The following is a 17,500-nucleotide window of genomic DNA, read 5'->3' as shown; positions in this document are numbered from 1 at the left end:
GGGAAGAGGAAATCGGTAAAATGGGAAGTGACGGAGAATCGATTGTTCTTGGTTTACGAGTAGTTCGGGATCATTCTTTGTGTGTTCGGCTGTGACTTACTGCTTCGTTATTTTCTCATCGGTTTTTTTGTTTCTGTCCGGTTGTGGTTTACTCTTTTAGGATACTTATTTCCAGTCAGTATTTTGTTTGACTTTTCTCATTATTTTCTCAAATCGACTGTTATTCTATCTATCTCTCTGTCTATCTTTCTATCTATCTATTATATATATATATATATATATATATATATATATATATAGATAATTATATATTATATATATATAGATATTATAATATCATATATACATATATATATATGCATTTAATATACGAATATATATATTTTTATTTTTGTATTTGTATATGCATCTTGTCACAATCGTTGCTGCTATTGCTATTTTTTTTTATAATTATTAATTAGATTGTCGTTCTGCTCCTTTCTCTTCCTTATTATCATCATAAGATCTCTCTCTCTCTCTCTCTCTCTCTCTCAATAGAAAATCAGTCAATGAAAAAGACACAAAGTAAAACAAAAATGAAAATGTAAAGCAAAATATTGATATCCGTTTTATTCTCTTTAATAATATATTTTTGGCGTCAAATCTGTTTATTCATTATTCATAAAATTTTTGAAATAATGATTTCTTTATATATTAGCCAATTTATTTAACGTATTCATCCATAGATTCCTGCAGAGAAAATATATTCGTACATTTCTGAGACCGTAACTGTCCCTCTCCGTTTTTCGATTTCTTTTCTAAACTATTTCGATAAGACTTCCACTTAGACTGTTTGGAATGATTCCCGTAAGGGGGGAGGTAGTGCCGTTAATGAACCTCACAGGGTGCACTGTAGGTATTACTCAAGCTTCTTTGCAGCGTCCCTTCGTTCCCTAGCTGCAACCCCTTTCATTCTTTTTATTGTACCTCCATTCATATTATTTGTCTTCCTATCCACCCTTTCTTAACAAATATTTCATAGTGCGACTGCGAGGTATTCCTCATGTTACACCTTTCAAACATACCTGCTCTCAATTTTCTTTTCAGCGTTGAATGACTTCATAGGTCCCAGTGCTTGGCCTTTGGTTTAAACTCTATATTCCATTCCCATTCGGAATGACGCAAAGATCATTTATTTTTCTTCCGTGGTTTGATTCCCACCAGGGAAGGAAGAGCACCTGAGGAAACCGGGAAGAAGAAGAAGAAAAAAAGGGGGGGGGGGGCGGTGTTTGGTGTCACTGTAGCAGTTGATAACACATGCTAACATTAATAACATTAAATATGATTAGTAGGTTGTGTGTATATTCATATGCTTAAGAACTTATGGGAATTTTATTTTATTTCTAGAATGTTTTTATTCATGGTTTTGGAAAATATTGAAATTCTATTTTTTTTATGTTTTATTTTTTTATTTTCAGCCGCCGCTCCGTTCAAGAGACCAAAAATTGGGATGTGTTCCGATCGCTGCCACCATCCACGGGTTCTCTGTCCGAGGACAACCAGAAATTCTTGGATGTCACCATCAAGATCCTTAAGGTGAAGTTTGTCTCCCGTTTTCGTTTTTTTCTTTTTCTTTCTCGAGATCAAGATGGCTTTATTTTATGTTATAGATAGAGAGAGGGTGGTTGTGCGTATTCAGACGTGTGTGTGTGTGTGTGTGTGTGTGTGAATACTATATTCCTGTAATTACAAATTATAATTCAGTAGGTTAATTACTTTACTGTATATATTACCCCCTACTCTCCATGTAGTGGGGAAGTGCCTTAGCTGCAACCTCTTTCATTCATTTTACTGTCCCTCCGTTCATATACTTTCTGTCATCTGACTTTCCATCCTCTCGAGCCATTGGTTATAGTGTAACTATGACGAGGTTTTCCTCTCCTGTTACACCTTTCAAACCTCCTTACTTTCAATTTCCATTTCAGCGCTGAATGACCTCATAGGTCCCAACGCTTGTCCTTGGCCTAAATTCTGTTTTGTTCTATTCCATTCAAATTATAAGACCGGTTTTTGTGTGGGAGAGATAAAGAGAATTCTGCTTTGCATTCATGTCAGCCGCTTGGCAACCCACCCGATCTTATCTATGCCGCTCAGATAAGATATGGAGAAGAGTCGTTTGCCCTGCCTTAATGGTAAAATGATTGATAAGGAAAAGAAAAAATGACTGATAATGGAATACCAGAACTCAGAATCTTGTCTGGCGTTTGTTAACATGCTCACTGAAGGTTTTATGAATTGTGGAATTGGAAAGAGAGAAAATGCTTATAATATTCTTGATGTTCATCTCTCTCTCTCTCTCTCTCTCTCTCTCTCTCTCTCTCTCACACACACACACACACACACACACACACATATATATATATATATATATATATATATATATATATATATATATATATATATATATATCTCATATGTGAGTTTGCTTATATTTTTCATTTAGGCACGAGCAGAAAATCCTTCCCCATTGACCTTGCAATGCTTAACGAGTTTATGATTTTTTTGTATGCACAGCAGTAATTTTCAAATCGGTCATCAGGTACTTTAACACTATTCTTTCAGACTTAAGAAGGGCATGCATATGCTTATTCGCAGACCATATTCTGTTGTGTAAGAATAACCCTGTCAACTACAATCCAGTGTAGTCTAGGATTCCAGCTTTCTATTATTCTTTTTTGCCTTTCTTTCTTTTAACCAAATGAAAGGATTGAGTTACGGTTTCTCGGCCGAGAAATCTCTTCGTATCACGTTTCACATTTGGCAGTTGGAACTCTCTTGAACTTTCTCCCGTTCTCGTCAGTACGTTTTTTGTCAAAGAGGTTTTTTTTTATTTACATCCTTCACGAATTAGTGTTTATATTTTTGGTTTTCTCTTACTCCAAACATATTTGTCACACGCATGATTTCAAGCGTATTTTGTATGCTTATAATTGGAACGAATCTCATTTCCTATTTTAAACCGAGTGATTTCACACAGATTCGTTATTATTATTATTATTATTATTATTATTATTATTATTATTATTATTATTATTATTATTATTATTATTGGTTTACCTTTCTGACTTGCCGACAAACAGAGTGGTGCGTGACTCATTACTTGTTTTGAAAGTAAATATTCTACTTCATAGATTGTTTAACCATGATAACAAATTGCATTATTTGTTGTTTACAATAATGAACGATATTTACGAACAGAACAACTTGCGAGTCTAGTAACTGGCTTCTAGCTTCTTTTATGTTTGAAATAATGTTAAATCTTTGATAACTATAAAAACCTTATTTTTGTAATGATGTCTTTTTGACTTATCGATAGCCGCATGAACATTGATAACCAGTATGAACATCTATAAAAGCTTTTGAATGTTTAATTGGTAAAGTTACGATAATTAGTTATGCATTTGTAATTGGTAATGATGTGTGGACTGGTCAACCTTTGATAATTGTTGATGAACTGTTTTATCACTTAAAATAATTCGTATAAACACTGTTTAATGCGCTGATAATGGTCTCTTATTCTAACCTGCCGTTACGTTTATTATTTTGATTCGCCCGTATTTGCAATAAAAAAATAACATGATTTTTAACTATTAATTTTTCTACAATTTATTTATAAAAGTCATGTTTTATATTGCAATCGGAAAATGGTTATTCTCATACACTCTATGACTGAATGATCACATTTTGTAAAAAGAGAGAGAGAGAGAGAGAGAGAGAGAGAGAGAGAGAGAGAGAGAGAGAGAGAATTTTTTTAACAATAATTTCATCCTGAAGGACTGAAATTTAACCCCCTTTCATAATGAAGATAATGTGACGGACTTTGATAGCATACTGATCATTAGTTACAAGCAGGTACCCAATTTGATACTTGAGTTAACAAAGGACTAATGTTTTTTTCTAATAACTTCTAACTTCTCCATAGCGTTTCTTCTCTCGAATGGTGTGCCAATCTATCACATGGTAGGTAATACGACGTTATTCCCAGTATAGTTTTCTTACCTGGTTTCTCACTGATCTTCCTTGTCCTTCTTCCCGCAGGTCGTCACGTACCTCCTGACGTTCGGCGTCGTGCTGGTCTCGGGAGTCATCACAAAGGGCCTAGTCCTCCTCATGACGTCACAGCTCAAAAGTTCCAAAAATGTCTCCGTCTGTTCCAACAGATACTCCAGTCTGCGTAAGTACTCATATACGAATGTTGGTTAGTTTCGTGTATTGTATAAACAAAGAAGCTTCAGAGCGGTGAGGCTATTATATTTTCCGTCTTGTCTGATGTAGCCACGAGAAATCAAGGAAAGCAACAGTTAGCGATATACGAATGTGTGTGTGTGTGTGTGTGTAAGTATATATATATATATATATATATATATATATATATATATATATATATATATATGTGTGTGTGTGTGTGTGTATATGTATATATATGAAAATATATATAAGCATATATATGTATGTATATATAAGTATACACACACACATTTATATATATATATATATATATAGATATAGATATATATATATATATATATATATATTATATATATATATATATATATATATATAAATGAGATGATGATGTGTAAGCAGTCAATGAAAGAAGGAAGCCCTAGGTTTATCGAGATGTTTCAGAAACATATCTGAGTTAGCAGACCTTACTTACTTACATACCTTTGAATTCATACATTTCGTCTATTACTCTAGTTCATCTACTTAACGTAGAGTGTCGCGACAATTTTTGTGCCGCCCCGTTTTCTGAAAAAAACCCTCAATATAATGTCCTACAGAAAGTCATTGACTTCGCCGCCACGGGACCTGTTACGCATGCTAAGATAATAACGGTTTCATTAATTAATGGATTTTTGTCTTCCCTCTTTATGTAGTACAGTCTGTTCTCCGGGTTGATAATAATTTATGATCAGGTACGCTTCGGTGAGACTCCGCCCTCATAGCACGAGCACTGAGGTCACGACTTGTGCGTAGAAAGACAGCTTTGGGCTCATGGTAGTCAAGGAGAAAATAAACAGAAAAATACAATCATACATAATCCTTAAGTTTTCATGTCTTTATTTTCTTTCATTGCTTTTTCTAATCACACAGTAAAGACTTTTTTTATTATGAATGAATACACACTTTTGATTCACTCCGTCTGTTTGTTTTGGGTAATTCTTGCATAACTTGATTGTTGTACAATTATTTTTGTTTCCGTAGTGTTTAATGTTTTAACGCCTCCTGAGAATTGACAAAGGAAAATCGTGGTAGCTTCTGGAAGTGGCTTGAATGGTCACGTGACGCATACAGGAAAAGATGGGAAACGAAATGACTGCGTTTGTCTGAGGTACAGAGTGTAATTAATACGCTCCCAGGCAATTACGTCTCTGCTTTTTTTTTTATGCGTCCCAGATGCGTCACGATGTCAAGGGCGCGACGCTGGAAGTCCGATGAATAACCGAGATGCGGTTTGTCAGAGAGAGAGAGAGAGAGAGAGAGAGAGAGAGAGAGAGAGAGACAAAAACGCCTTCCAAACCACTCTTGATAATGAGAAGCAGCTCCAGGACCAACCTTCACTTTCAAAAACTAGGAAAAACTTTAGTTCTTCTCAGTTTTTGGTGGCTCCGTTGCAGCTTCCAAATGACTTAATTGTCATTCATACCCTTGAGTGTAGTGGGAGTGATTTTAATAAGGAAATTGCTATTCATTGGTAACAAAAGAGTCTGTTGACTTGCGATCTTTCTAGTTGTTTGTATAATTGCGTTTCTTTTTTTCTGTAATTTTTTTATTAACCCTGAAGTAACAAACATAAATTCATTTATATTCCGTTGCCTGAACTTGAAATCGAAAGTTTAATCATGAATTATAATTGCTCAAATTAACGCCGACATGGCTCTGAATTCAGCCAACCATTTCCCACTGAGGACTGTAATAATATTATGCAGAAAATCAAGAGAGTCGACGCCCTTACATATCGTTCTATTGACGATTTGCACATTTATCAAGGTTTTGAAATAGAAATCCCAAAAGCCATTAATTATACGTGAAATACGAATATTTATGGGGAATTTTCTTCACCTCAGAAAGAAAGGAATGATTGACTAAAGAGCACTAGAAGAGATGAAAGAGGAGAATCGGTGTATAAGAGCGGTTAGTGAAGAAGGGGAATTCGAATATAATAGCGATAGACTGTCGTAAACGAAATGGATAAGGGCAGAAAAGACCTTACTTTGTAAAAGGAGCTGAGTGAGACGAAGTAAAAACTTAATTACCGATAAAGAAATATTGAAACAGAAGCCACGATTAGCAAAGAAAACGAATGTAGCGTTGAAAATGGTATTGATGACAAGAACTGCATAAAAAAAAAGTTCGATGAATGACAAAGGGCAAACGAGAAGAGGAGCATACGAAGAATATATAGCTATCAATACCGGATAAAAGTAGTGACTAAGGGTAAATGAATGATGAAGTAGCGACAAGCTAAGTTGGCAAGAAACAAGCTTCCACGAAACCTAGAAGGACAGAAGTAGTAACCAGGAAAAGCGTCATGAAACTGGTTTAATCACAGACGAACAAAAAGAGATCGTGGCATCTTGGACAAAGGAAGGACGAGGCAATTCGTCGTGGCAAAGTGATTCTGCTCGAGAATTCTTCTTGAGGTCAACAGGATAGATCATGGTCTAAGACCAGGGGAGAGATGAAGTGTGGACCACCGCTCTCTGAGCGAGCCTCGTCTCTTGACGAAAATGTAGGAAATTGAACTCTTCGCTTACATGTGCCGTGTTTCGTGAGGAATATGAATATCAATTCGAAATCGACAAGGTTGAATTAAATTGAATTGAATATAGAATGCAGTCCAAAGCCCAAGTACTGGGACCTATGAGGTCATTTAATACTGAAACGGAAATTGACAGTAAAACGTTTGAAAGGTTTATGATGAGTAACACTTCAGTTGCACTATGAATCAATGGCTAGGAGAGGGTGGAAAGTAAGATGGAAGTAAGAGAATATGAAAGGAAGTACAGTAAAAGAAACGAAAGAGATTGCAGCTAGGGACCGAAGGGACGCTGCAAAGAACCTTCAGTAATGCTTACAGTGCACCGCATGAGGCGCGCTGACGGTATCACCTTCCTACGGGGTTCACACTGGAGAGGAACAACTTGAATTTCAGTTCAGCATTTGGCGCCTGAGGGCAGAAACTTGAAAAGAGCCACCCTTGAAGGGTCGCACTCGAGTGATCCGAGTGTGTATTGGGCGTGGGCGTCCGTGCCGATTTCATAGGGGTGTTTTTTTTTTTTTTTTTTTTTTTTTTTTTTTTTTCTGTACCACTTCCGACATTGTTCGCTCGCCTCGTTTATTTTCTCACCGAATTTCTCTGTCTTGAATGTCATTGCGATCACAAGGCCTTATTTCCTTTTCGGTATTCACTCATTCGTTAATTCGTCTGTTTATCGCTAGTGTATGAATATTCGTCAGCTTTTTTGCATTCACTTCTCTATTCAACCTTTTCAGTTTTTTATCTCTGACGTATCATTAGTTTCCCACAGTTTTTGTTCATTTATTTGTCAGCATCTTTATTTCCTTGTTTCTGGATTTTTTTGCGAGTTTTCTTTGCCTTGTTCAGTCGTTCTGTCTAATACTCGATCAATGTCAAAAGACTACCTACCCAGTTTCGTATTTCCATTTCCAAACTTTTTATTTTGTTATTTTTTCTGCATTGTTCGGGCGAAATCAAAACTAAAAATAATTCACGTGCTGAGATTATTATACAATATATATATATATATATATATATATATATATATATATATATATATATATATATATATATATACACAAAATAGAAAGAGTAATTTGAGAAGATTACTTTAATTACTAATTCCTCCCTCTTTGCAACATTAAGAAACAAAGTGCAGATTAAAGACCGCTAATCACAGGTCTAGGAAATCGATTATTATCGGAACCATTTCATCTGGACAGCAATAACGACATAACGACTCTGTTTACGATTTATTACGAAGGGCAAGAGGGATCCCTCGACTGCTCTAATCTCGAGAGAGGACGCAATTCACGGAAGTCCTTGATCTATAGTCAATTAACCTTTGGGCGTTCAATTTTGAGGACAGGGGCAGGATTCGGTCTTTTCGCTTACTCTGGGAGTCCTACAATCTACTTTGTTGTTGCTATTGTTGTTGTTGCTTTTGTTATTGTTGGGGATAGGAAAGGTCTATGGAGGATCTTAAAAAACGTCTGAAGACAGTGTTTCACGTTGAGTGAAAGATACAGGAAATTAAGGATAGGATATTTATGATTCATTTATTAGAACGAAAAAGTAAAAAAAAAAAAATACTGTACAGAAAAATTATTTCTAATATAAAATATAGCGCTTTTATTTTAATTTTCGTTAGTAAAACAAGGCTCCCTCCATTTGACTGTAGATTTTATCACGTTTTAATTTATATTAAAAGTAGGAATATAATATTTACAACTTATGCATGAGGGGAAAATCTTGCACGTGTCCTGAGTAAGCTGGAGGTCGGATCACGCCTTGTTTGTTGTATTTTTGGTGATCTCTGAAGCAGACAGGGAGTGGGAGGATTTTCGTGTGGAAATGTTTGGTCAGTAATAAGTACAAGTATATAAGTAAAATTAATGAATAAACGAATAGATAAAAACAAGCGTAGGCAAGTTATTTTCAGTATTCACGACAAAACCGACTTTGTTTTGCATTTAGGATCGTCCATAAATGTCGTCCGAAACGCGAAAATGAAAATATAATAAAATTAGTCACCTCAAATAATTGGTGTCATTTTTTGAAATGTCGAACGTAAATCAAAACAGAAATTAACTTAATGAGCGAGTTGGAAAAAAGGAAAAAAAGAGGAAAAAGTAAATAGTAATTGAATCATTACGAATGAATAAGATAAAAAAAAATAAAACTTTAGTGTATATCCTGTCGTGCCCAACTCGTAGAGATTGAAAGGGCACAGCAAAGGAACACCTTAATTGGAAGCTGTCAGCAGAGGAAGATGGGCAGGGGGTGGAATCGGGAGGGGAAATGTGATAATGAGAGGGGGTGGAGGAAGCTGTCTTGGCAGCGACAGCATCAGCAGGGTTAGTAGCAGTGAGCAGTAATAGCAGCACCTGCTGTAGCAGTCAGTAGTATAGTTGTAGTAGCAGCTTCGCTGCCGTTGCTGGTGTGGTAAAGGGAGTAGTACCTAGTCATCTCTCTTTCTCTCAGGGCCTTGGGTAATTGTCAAGGCCTTCCTCTCCGTCGATGTTTTTGTCTTGCTCACACACACACACACACACACACACACACACACACACACACACACACACACACACACGGTTATAGCACAATTATGGTGCAAAGTTTTAGGTTTGTTCACTTTAACTTATGAATAATTGTATTGCTCCTAAGTGTAATGGTCGTAAACTTATTAAAAATATTTAATTTCACTTATGAATAATTGTATTGCTCTGACGTGTAATGGTTGTAAGGGAGAACTTAACAAAATCAGGAGTACATATCTTATATTTGATTTAAAGAGGCCTCACCGGATTATTTGCAGTTGAGAATTATTTTAGCTTCCCAGATAGGCGTGGGCTTACGGTACACACACACACACACACACACATGCAGACTCATTGTGTTCTACTTACAGCTATAAGACACTTTCCAGAAAATATATATTTCTCTAACCCTCCCATTCAATTGACAATTGAGTGGTTCTTTGTATTATGACAATAGATTCATTGTAAATGCCGCGTCGTTGGTCTGCCGATATTCCTTTGTTTTCGTTTTCTTGTGACGCAAAAATTTCCCCGATTGCAGCATTTTATTGGTCTCGCAATTCTGTTTTTGCGTCCTTCAACTTTCGTCTCTTAATCATTTGATCTGATTATGGCGTTAATGGAGATATTGTCAGAGGAGCATTTATGTGATTAGAAATTTATTTCCCTCTTCTCGTAAATCATTTTTCTTTGGGTTTAACAGCCTCATTGCCACGACCGGTCGTAATGACACTGCTGATAAAACTGGTGTCATTACTTTCATTTGTCGCTATTAAATCACCAATTTCCTTCCCGTCCTCGTATCCAGTAATTTGAAGTAAAAATGTCACTGTTTTTGTGTCATTAAAGGAATGTTGTCGTTTGCCATGTTTTCTGTTTGTTAACTTCTTTTCAGCTTAGTCATTTCCCTTGGATATAATGGCTTAAGGTTTGTATTTATTCTTTAAAGAACTGACGAGACGGTAATAAGCTTTTCTGGTTCTGAAATCATTTCAGAATTAAGAATCCTTACCGGTTAGTTACCCATTATGTTTTTCTCACGTGTGTGGGAATTGATTTCTTTTCCATTACCATGAGAACAAAATTCAGGTTTGGTTCCGTGATCCGTCTCTCCTGTCGGTTTCGCGCCAAATTTATCCTCGGAAATATTCCAAGTTTAGGGTTTGAATATATGGGAATTTGCCTTTGTCTGCCTGCACGTGTTTATGTGCACTCATGTTAAATATGCATATTGTACATTGATGTGAAATTTTCTGCTTCCACCAACTTCCATATTAATCATGATTATATGCGGTAGTCGGTGGAAATCTTGATCAGGTCTTTGCTTAGAAAATTTCATTTAAGAAGTGATGTTTCGTACAGTTCATTTCCTTACTGGAGCCAAAATAAGTTATATTTGCCAATCAATCAACAGTTGCCCAGAACACGCGGAAGACTGTATAAATCATCCAGCCCGTGGTTTCTCTTTGTCTGTTTTCATGCCGAGGCTTCTTTACGTAATGCCAACTTGATCGTCCTGCATAGGAACTGGATTCTTCGCCGCCTCTTTCCCGTCAGCCCAGTTTTAAGATCTGGGGGAAACGTGAGAAGTGGTTCTTCATTTGGAATAGCCAACTCATATGTTTAAATACGTATCTGTATGTTTATTCATTTTTGCAATATGACCCATCACTCTTTCATATCCTTCATTCTTTTATGGCAAGATAATCGTATCCTTCATTCTTTTATGGCAAGATAACTCCTTGTCAATGCACGAATCATTCACTATAGCTGTCAATCCGACCGCACGAAGTTATAGAGAAAACGGCAATGAATCAGACGCAAAGTTCCGTAATTAATGATTAACGAATCACGAGCAACTGCTCATCCTCTGTTCTCGTTCACGCTGCTGTGATGTTCGTCCCACTTATATCGGGTAAACGGCAACTGATTCTCGAGGGTCACGCCAAGCGGTTTCCACAGCTTGAAACTACACGTCTCGTAACTTAAGTCTTTTCTTTCCTAATATAACCTACAGTTATTCTTCCTGCATGAGGGTTTTCTCGTCTTTTGTAGGTTTCTGTAAAAGAAAACTATTGAAGTGACCTTTTCTGTTCGTCCGCATTTTTTCTCTCTACCCTCAGGCCTTAAAAACTACTGAGACTAGAGGGCTGCAAATTGGCATGTTGATCATCCACCCTCCAGTCATCAATCATACCAAATTGTAGCCCTCTAGCACCAGTAGTTTTTTGTTAAGGTTACATTTAACCATAATGGTTTCTCTGGTAACGATATAGGACAGGCCACCACCGGGCCGTGGCTGAAATTTGCATGGGCCATGGCTCAAACAACATTATACGCTGTACGGAAATTCTTCGGCGCATTTTTTTAGTAGTTTTCTTATTAGCTACACTTTTATTAAGTTTTATAAAAAGATTAGAATCCGTTTGCTTTAGGATCTCACAGATGCGTTATCTTGTCTCAAATTATACTATGTACCCGTTAGACTTAGTCGAGCCAGTTTTATGTTTTGTGCGCTTTCTTTTGTAACACACCACTTTGAAGGATTTTGTTGTGGAGATAACTTTATGACGCGACTTTGTAGCTGATACCGAAAATTGCATTTGAGCAAAAAGCAAAAGAGCAACAGTCACTGCTCTGAGGAACCCCTCCCTAACCGAAGAAAATGTGACATAAAGAAAACGAAGTTGTCAAATTTGTAATCATTCATTTTACTCATTTGCAAAGGGAGAGAGAGAGAGAGAGAGAGAGAGAGAGAGAGAGAGAGAGAGAGAGAGAGAGAGAGAGAATTTAACTTAACATTTTTTTTCTGAGTTTGAATATACTCCCCCATGTCTAGGAATATACGTATGATTGGCAAGTCGTATAATAAGGGAGGCGGGAGATAGTTACCTACCCGAACACCTCGTGGTCCGTCACCACCTACTTGAGTTCTGGGTGTTTTGACGTAACACATCAAATTCTTTGTCACACTCTAACGTCACTGTAATTTGTTATGCAACTCTTCTGAACCCATGTTATTTTGGTAGATGATATGAATTCACGTCTGCTATCATTCGGGTAGAAATTATAGATTCATCACTAATTTGTCTGCGAGAGAGAGAGAGAGAGAGAGAGAGAGAGAGAGAGTTGATTCAACTGAAACTTGGATCGTTTCCTGTGTATGCTCAAGTTTCAAGCAGCGAAACGTGACTGTCTTTACGCTAAAGCTTTATATCCTTTCTACACAGTTGTTTTCGTAAAGTGTTTGTTTTTAATCCTTTTAGTTATCCCTCGGAGTGACAAAACGGTTGAATGAGTCTTTATTGCTGTCATATGCTTCACGACGAAAGAGACCCATGATTAATTAAGGCAGTTCAGTCCGTGTCAGGGAAGACACTGATTGGGCGTTTCTGAGTCTTTTCAAGGAGAGAGATGCAGAGAGGAAGGGAGGCCATTGAGCCCAAGGAGAAGCATAGTATTTATTTTCGGAGAAGGAAACCCTACTAGATCGAAATAATTTTACACGTCTTTTTTGTTTCTTCTTCGTCTTCTTCTTAATCAATATATAATTTATAATAAATTGTGGTATGTTATTAGGGTTATTGAATAATTCTTCAAATATTCCGTTCGTCTTTTTAGGAAAAAGATTATTAAACCTGTTAAAAATGTTGGACAGAGGAAACAGAGATGAGTCTGATGTCCTTGTGTTTTTATGTTATTTGCCTTTTTATTTTACTTTTTCATTTTTTTCTATTTTTTGACGAGTCCTTGGACGTTCTTCACGCCTCCCTAAAAAAAGACGGGCGGGGATTAACCCACTGGTGATTCTTGAACCCGTTGTAATCGTTGTATTTATTTATTTATTTATATATTTTTTTTTTAGGGTGACTTTGGTTATGACTTTATTCCAGTTGTCGACATAAATAAATAAAATATACTGTCCTATAATAAAAGCCAAGAAAAACAGAAAAAAAACAGTTACAATGATCTGGGGAGTTCTTATGGCATTTTTCTCCGTTCAAATTGCACTAATTAATTGTCCGGGTATGAGTGTTTCAGAATTTGTATTTGCTTATATTATACACACTTTTACCTCTCTCTCTCTCTCTCTCTCTCATCTCTCTCATCTCTCTCTCTCTCGTCTCTCTCAGTATATATATGTAATATATATACATATATATTTATATGATATTCATATATATATATATATATATATATATATATATATATTCTCAAATAAAAATTAATTTTTTATATATACGTAAACGTCATAGAAGAGGCAAAAGATGTTCCCAGAGTAATCATCACATGTTACAAAGACGCTTTAGGAATATACTATATTCGTAAATAGTTATGCAGCGAAGCGGAAATGACTTGAAAGAGACCAATGCGCCGCGCAATTTATCTTTTCTCAAATAAAAATGGATATTTTGTAAATATATACGTAAACGTCATTGAAGAGGCAAAAGATGTTCCCACCGTAATCATCACAATATTTCAAAGAAGCTATATATATATATATATATATATATATATATATATATATATATATATATATATATATATATATATATATATACACGTAATTCGTGCGTTAATTTTAAATGTAGAACTGTAGGTCATACTCCCGTAGGTTTATTTATTTATTTATTTATTTGTTTATTTATTTACTTATTTTTTTGCGTCCTTCGTAGGTGTCTGGTGTTTTTCCTTGTGTTTTTAGATTAATTTACTCAGAAGGGTGTCGCATATTTCCTTGACATTCAGTTTATATTCAAATGATGTGAAGTTTTGTTATATACTACACACAGAGGGGGTTGTGTGAAGACACTAGTTGGACGTAGTCTCGGGTATTCTTTGTTCGCAAGCTCCATGACCACACCCATTGTCTGTCTGTCTGTCTGTCTGTTGGTCTGTCTCTGTCGCAGATCAAGTGGTCGCGGCGTGGCGCTTCTGAAGATCCAACTAGACCAAGGTAAAGAGAGGAGGGCGGGTGTAGGGGCGGAGGTTTTGGGTGGGGATTTTCAAACCCCGAACCAGACTAGAAGGGAATGAGATGAGTATTTCGCCAAGTAGAGAATTATATACCTGGTTGTTAGTCGACTGTTGCAGATTGCTGTTGTAAGGAGAGAGAGAGAAAAAAAAAACCAGCAGACGTTAGAATTCATACATCATAAAAAATTGGGAATGCGTTGACGAGATAATGCTCATTACACCCGGGTGAAGCCAATTATGAGAGAGTCTTTCAGAAAATTCTCTCTCTCTCTCTCTCTCTCTATCTCTCTCTCTCTCTCTCTCTCTCTCTCTCTCTCTCTCTCTCTCTCTCTCTCGGTTTGACTTTTAAAGATTTGGATAAGTTTCTTATTCGCGTTGAAGTCTCCATATTTATGGTTGCTATGTGCTTGACGATATCCACTGAAAAGAACAGGACTTGAACGAGAGGCATAATAGGCCGTTAAAAGCCATCCCTACTCGCTCCTTCGCTGTCTTATTTGATGGACACCATCATTACCATAATTTTTTTGTTAACATTTCTGCTTTAGGCCTTTCCCACTCTAGATGATGAATGTCACCTGTCTGCCTTTTGGCGCCTTATTGTCACGCCCTTGTTGGAGTTCAACACCCGACCTTAGGCCTATCTGCTCCAGACGGCAATATTCGTTCACTAGTCATACTTGACAATATACTTCCTCTTTGATGTATAAAGCAGGAAAATATCGTAAAACGAGGCCTTTTTTTTTATTATAAACTCATCAGCCATTGAATTATGCATTATCCTGCTAGAAAATAGAGAACCCCGCGCCCCCCCTCTCTCTCTCTCTCTCTCTCTCTCTCTCTCTCTCTCTCTCTCTCTCTTGACTATCAAGTAGAATCGAAACTATTGGATAAAACTACGGTTTGATAAGTCAGCGTTTAAGATCGATCAAAATTTCTCATATAACGACACCTATACTATGCCATTTTTCTTCCTTGATGCTTATGAAAGTTTTTCTTTGCGAAAACGTAAACAATGGAAAAGCTGTTACGGTAAAGTAAAGCTCTGTGAAGCTTGATAAGTCATTAATACTTACAATAACAAGTAAATAAAGTATTGACCAGAAAAATAGGATGTTAGTGGCAATAGCTACGTCAAGTTTACATTAATTAGAAGGAAGATTGTAGAAAAATAAATTGGTATAAGATGAGAAATTCCTTTCGTAAAAGTAGCGTGCTATATACGTCTCCCTGTTGCTGTGGCAGTTACTTGGTGTTGGGTGTAGCAGTGTTCCATTGGCTGGTGCAGTAGTTAGCCTTGGATTGGGGTACGGGTGGGTGTCGAAACTTGCAACTGATCATGTTTAAAGAAAAAAAAAGTAAAAAAAAAAAAGGAAATCAGTTTAAGTCGTAGAATCAGCTCCTGGAGCGTTACATAAGGATGTTCGTCAAGGCGTCGAGGTCTGACTGGGAGCTAGTCACTTTTTATTGGTTATTGTGACACTTCTGTCTTTCTTCTTTCTTCTTTCAGACTTCATTACAAGGAATTAACGGATCTCTTTAAGCTGGAATCTATCTCGTGGTCTCTCGATGCCAATTACAGCATCTCCCTTTGAAGTCAGAAATTTCGTCAGGGTTTTTATTGCGTAGAGCAAATACATTTGTAAGCTGCTACGTATCCCGTGATTTTCATGTTTCATATTCCATATATTTGTTGATTCTGTAAAATCTATATTCATTGTTTAAAAAACTGCCATGATTTATTTGAATAGTTTTGTACATAAAAGATCACTCGCAATGCAATCCATCCATAGTGTTAGGTAATAAGAATGCGTTTTATTGATAGATATCAAGTTGAACTGTCTGTATAAAAGATCATCTGGAAAGCGAACGAAAATCTGTTTTATATCTGAGAATTACTGATTCATTATTTTTATTTGCTATCATATTTCACCTGGGAGAATTAAAATTGTACTTTACAGTGTTTTTCTCAGCTCAGAAAAGTGGAGATGAAACAAACCTCAGAATCTTAGGAATGGAAGGATATCTGCTAATCGACAAATGCTTAGCCTAACCTAACTCGCTGGTTTAGGCCTAAGTATATCTATCACCACTGTCATAATTACGCTCCCCCATCAGATACCTCTCATCTCGTGGAGATAAAGTCCAAACTGAGACGAGGTATCCATTCCACGAAACGAGAAAGATGAGAAATGTGAGGGAATTGTCATTTCAATCAAAGCTGATCTTCTGAAGGTATTTAATATTGCTTGTGCAAGGCCTTCGTAGTAGCATCCTTTGAATTAAATCAGCTAACCGAGAGTATAAAGAAGCTGCAGATTATGAGCATCCCTAGACAATTCCTTGATCATCCAAAAGGAACCCACATCCCGTAGGGGGGGTCGTCCTGTCACTGCACTTCATGCGGTGCACTGTAGGCATTACCTAAGGGTCTTTGCAGCGTCCCTTAACTGCATTCTTTTCTTTCCTTGTACTGTACCTCCGATCATATTCTCTTTCTTCCATCTGACTTTCCACCCGCTCCTAACAATTGATTCATTGCGCAACTGCGAGGTTTTCCTTCTGTAACACCTTTCAATCCTTTCTACTCTCAATTTCCCTTTCAGCGCCGAATAACTTCATAGGTCCCAGCGATTGGCCTTTGGCCTAAATTCTATATTTCATTCTATTCTAAAAGGAACCCATAGCGTTATTAATCCCTTGCTGTAGAAGGATGTGGTTTTTCCCAGTCGGCCGTGATGGCATGCATGGCCTTTGTCATAGGATTTGTCGCCTCCTGCTCTACATCCCCGTCGTTTCATAAGTCACAATCCCCCTTATTTTCATTTGCCTGTTGACTTTTGCGAACAATTTATAAAGATGATGTTGCTTCTTTTTGTGTCACTATTTAAGCTCAGTAGCTACAGTCCCTTACGACTTCTGTTCCTTTGTTAGGAGCAACCGGCAGTTAAGGGAAACTTGGCCATAACAATCAAGTGCTCGAAAAATTGTATGTAGAGCGAAGTGTACAAAGGGGGATCTTCTCACCGACATATCAATTCTACTCAGGCACTCAAAGGAGCCTTGGTTTTAAACAAAGTGTTGCCCCCGCCCCCACCGAAAACTAAAAAAAAAAAAATAAAAAGAGGGAGGGCGCGTTAGTTTTTATTCCGCCATATGGACGACAATCATTTGATGAAAGAAGCATCTAATGATCTAT

General features: G+C 36.8%; 1 protein-coding gene across 10 annotated transcripts in view; it reads left to right on the top strand.

Annotated features, from left to right (window-relative positions):
- Positions 1-17,500, top strand: part of LOC135211169 (chitin synthase chs-2-like) — a 115,248-nt gene that overhangs the window by 45,687 nt on the left and 52,061 nt on the right. For all 10 annotated transcript variants that reach the window (XM_064244366.1, XM_064244364.1, XM_064244365.1 and 7 more), the window contains exons 3-4: positions 1,458-1,575; positions 4,078-4,213. In XM_064244366.1, the coding sequence (XP_064100436.1) occupies positions 1,458-1,575; positions 4,078-4,213 (254 nt within the window). The remainder of the gene's footprint in view (positions 1-1,457; positions 1,576-4,077; positions 4,214-17,500) is intronic.

The sequence above is a fragment of the Macrobrachium nipponense genome, chromosome 4 (assembly GCF_015104395.2).
Source record: "Macrobrachium nipponense isolate FS-2020 chromosome 4, ASM1510439v2, whole genome shotgun sequence".
In the NCBI taxonomy this organism is placed as follows: Eukaryota; Metazoa; Arthropoda; class Malacostraca; order Decapoda; family Palaemonidae; genus Macrobrachium; species Macrobrachium nipponense.
Note: the sequence above shows the minus strand (reverse complement) of the source record. Positions and strands in the feature narration are given on the sequence as shown.